At 36.6% G+C, this 4232-nt stretch overlaps 1 protein-coding gene across 2 annotated transcripts in view; it reads left to right on the top strand.

Annotated features, from left to right (window-relative positions):
• LOC101859355 (protein patched homolog 3) overlaps nucleotides 1-4232 on the top strand; it is a 43105-nt gene that overhangs the window by 1492 nt on the left and 37381 nt on the right. For both annotated transcript variants that reach the window (XM_013086743.2, XM_013086744.2), the window contains exon 2: nucleotides 1949-2221. In XM_013086743.2, coding sequence (XP_012942197.1) covers nucleotides 2079-2221 — 143 coding nt within the window. In that variant the 5' untranslated portion in view covers nucleotides 1949-2078. The remainder of the gene's footprint in view (nucleotides 1-1948; nucleotides 2222-4232) is intronic.

Raw genomic sequence — 4232 nt, 5'->3', positions numbered from 1 at the left:
GGGGGGCCTTTACTTTTTTACTTCGAATGAATAAACATAATTTTATCAGTACAGGTGGTTGGCGGGTGCTGTGGTGTGTTTTGCTCTAATCTTCGGCACTTATATGACCTTTTTGTTGTGTTGCAACTGCCGTAAAACTCTTACTAGTCTTACTAAAACTAATAAGCAGTATAGAATTAACGTAGTAGGCTAATAGAAGCCTACTGAAATGATGTTAACTAACTACAATAGTAATTGACACAGCTTGCAGTGCATTGTCAATTTCTTTTTTTAAAAAGCTTTTCTCTTTCGACAAGAGAATTTTAAGTTCAGGGCGATCTGTCATGGGAAAGGGTTGTTTAAGTTTATGATAAATTCTGAGCCTGTCATCAGTGATCCCCCCTCCATATGCACAGGGCAGTTTTAGACTAACTGCATGAGTGGGTCTACAAAGGAAAATTTACTTGAAACGAAACTTATCTTTGCGCAGTTTTAAATTTTACAAAATTTCAGAATTGCTGAAAAAATTATAATGTCTCGCTGTCCAATTTATGACACCGGTAGCTATCTTTATTGTCAACGGAAAAGTTAGCAGTGTATTTTACTTTCATTATTGTCCCCTGCTCAGGTATTGTATTAGTTCTCTTTTTGTTACATTAATTTTTACCCGTTTTAGACGGACACTTAAACTCATATTCATCCCAAATTAATAATTTATGAAATATTTGATGGTTTTTATTTGACATCACACTAAGCCTGAATGTAGTGTAGTAATTTCGTGCTTTGAACCAATCGGGGGGTTTCAGGGGGGGTCATGCCCCCCCCCTCCATGGTTAAAAAAATCTGGGGGATTACAGGGGGCTGAGGGGGGTATATATGCCCCCCTGTTTTTGTCCACGATTTGATGTTTTATAATTATGTTAGGGGGGAGGGGTCAAGGTTGTTTTTTTCTGTAATAAACTTGATGTTTTACAGTAAGGTTTGAAATTTTCTTGGAAATATTTCGTTTGTGACAGTTTTTGTGTTGTGCGTAGTATGTAGTAAGGCTTCTATGTGGGAGCTGCAGACAAAAACATGACTGTTTGACCCCCGAAAGCATTGCCCTGTGTGGGGGAGTGAAAGTAAAAACTTACTGGACTTTTGATTTAATAATATGCTTTTAAAATGAAAAAGATGGGGAAATCAAGGACACCAGTAAAAATCTCTCTGCCGTACCATTAGATATTTATAGAGGTTTTTTTTTTTATCGTAATGTGCCTCAAACACTTAAAGAGCAAAATTTTAATTGCAGCAGATAACAGCATAACTGTCATATATACTATATATATATATAATATGTATATTTGAATACGTTATCAGCTGATGTGTAGAACAGTATAAGTTTGGCATAATTTTTTATCATTCCGGATCAGCCATAGTTTGATAAATATGTCAAGTGGCAAAAGCCTTACCCTGCTTCTGTCATTGCTGATAGTGGGTGTCAGTGGGTGCTTTTAAGACACATATGATATAAGATAAAATCTCTCAATAGAACACAGTGTCCCTACAACGGGCTGCTTTTCTGTTGGTGTGTCGTTGTTTATTGGGGTTGGAGGTATCTCATCTTTGTTATTGTATTATAATAAATTGTGGTAAAGATACCTGTTCCAAGTAAAGAATAAAATTGTTTAAGATTGTCCAAAAAATTGTTTAAGATTGTCCAAGTTGACTTTTTGTGAAATTGCATGGATTTTTTTCAACGTTGACTGAAGTGAAGTGGAGAGTGTCAACGTGTAAGTTCCATAATTTGACAGCCTTATTATTATTTTTTTGTAACCTGTGTTGAAATGAGCAAACGATGACATTAGCTGTTCTATATGATATAAAGAATAAAAGTGCCAGTTTATTAAAAGAAAGACTGCTCTCAAACTCCAAAGGTTCTGTGAGATGATTGTCTTTTTTATTTCGTCATTCTTTTTTTATTTCACAGAATTCTTTCCCAGTCACAAAGACGTTTGGCACCAGTAATGGGCTACTGTTGTTAAGTGTTGTGTCAAATGTTCTGAGTGGATTGAACTGTTATATATCATCCCTGCTGTCAGTTTTACTTCTGCGTATCCATGGCTGCGAAAGAGGTTTCCGATGTTTCCATCACACACGTGACTGTGGAAAATGAACGTACGGATTCCAAGAAAAGTAGAGACAATATCCTGGCACGCATAAGTTACAAAATAGTATGGGCTTTGGAAACTTCTTTTTTCAGGTATACTTTACTTTTTCTCTTTTTTAATATAAGTTTTTAAGTTTCATCAAGGTTGTTTTTTTGTTCAATTTTTAATTTTGTTTTGAATGTGTATGCTAGGATTTTTGTAAGTGTTTCACAAGTTTGGTTGTGAGTTCTCAACTTTGGGTCACTTTATTTTGTATTATGTAAATATAAGATTTATAAATATTGTATCACGTTTGTCTTTTTTTCTGTAAAGATATTTTTGTGGTGAAAAACAAAAACGATTAATTGAAATAAAAGTATAAGACAAGAATAGCATTAAAAAATGCTTTTTTTATATTTTACTCTCACTGGGAAGACCACAGAAGCCTAATTAGACAGACGTAAATCAAGAATAACTTACTTGGAGACCTTAACAGATGAGTGATGGGAAAAGATCAGGATTGGGTTTTTTTGTGTGTGTGTGTGTGTGTGTGTGTGTGTGTGTTAGGGGGGGGGGGGGGGGTGAGAGCTTTCGAGCAGAGGAATGAGTGGGGAACCATGATTACCATTGTCTGTTTAAGATTTGCCACTTGATGACATTTGGTTTAGGTGGAATAGGCAATGATTCTCCTCAGTCATATAAGATGTAAAGATTTTTTAAACACCTATTTCCTTGACATATATGTCTTAATATTATGATTAGGAGTTGCTTGTAGTCATTATGTGTTATCCATCTGTTGAAGTGAATGAAGGTAAGTTGCCAGTAAAATTAATAATTTTTGTCTTGTGTTTTTTTGCAGTTATTTTCATGTGCATTGTTTACTTTGTGATGAATTTCGATGGACTTATAACCTGCACAGTTCTCAGTTCTCACCTTTATGTTCTCTTGTACCATTTTAAATATTTTTCATAATTAGAAGGAATTAATAGATGCTGCTTGTCTAGTCTATTTTCACACATCTGAGAGACATAACATTCTAATGCCTGCCACTCTCAGTTCTAGTATAAAATGTTATCTGTGGATTATCATCTTACAAGTACTAGTGACAGCACTTGGAGGAGGGCCCTTTCAAACACTGGAGATGTTATCTTTCCCAGGTAGTTGAGCCATTATGAGTCTAGGGGAACGATCACAAAGCCACATAAGAGCCTCTTGGAATGGGTTAAGGAATTATTTGTTATCGTTGTTAATCTGTACTGCAAAGTTTTGGAGCTTGTCGAAGACGCCGCCGGTGGGGCTGGCAAGTGCCTACATCCAGGGATCACATAATATGGAGGAGATATAAGTGTTTCAGCAGACTTTTGGGGTAGAAAGATTATGCTATTAGAATAAGTGAGTGGTTGGAGGGTGCCACGGGCAGGACCTGCTTTTTTTGTCTCTATAGTTTCTGTCTGCCTACCAGACTTTCCCCTGCACTAAGTGATAGTTATTGAGTTAATGTTTCTCTTTATTCAGAAAATCAATTAAATGACTACATGAGAATGACAAAGGTGTGTTATGGGTATACAATTGGTCAGGCCGCCATGTTGGGGTTCTCTCTGCAAGCGTTGGTTGTTGACAATCTTAAAAATATAATGATAACAGAATAGATAGGCATCTGTATAATATGGCTAATTTCCGCTCAGCAGCTAGCTCTCTATGCACGTTGCAGTCTATATTATTACCCCAGCAGATCTTATAGCTTTCTGAAACAATCCCAACTTTCTGGGAAGCATACAGTGCAAGTTGCCATTTTATAGTTGCTAAAACACAAACATACTGACAAGATCTTTTGCAGCCTATGGCCAGGTATCTTTTCACACTTGGGGTCTGAGAAGAAATTTTGGATAAAGTGCATTTCCCAAGGCCACAATGTTAGGCCTGAGGCTTGATCCCCCGAACTTGCAACCTCATAATTACGAGTTCAGCAGCCTAACGGTACCATGTACCTGCCTCTTTAAACACTCTGAATGGATCCCCCCCCGCCTTGCCATGTCCCCACATTAATTTTATGCTTGCCAATCCACGGTACATCATTGATACCTTAAATCTTGACTTTGAGTATGAACTGTCTTTTTTTTTTGG

This window comes from Aplysia californica, unplaced genomic scaffold (genome assembly GCF_000002075.1).
Source record: "Aplysia californica isolate F4 #8 unplaced genomic scaffold, AplCal3.0 scaffold00499, whole genome shotgun sequence".
Taxonomy (NCBI): Eukaryota; Metazoa; Mollusca; class Gastropoda; order Aplysiida; family Aplysiidae; genus Aplysia; species Aplysia californica.
This window is presented reverse-complemented; position numbering and strand designations above follow the sequence as displayed.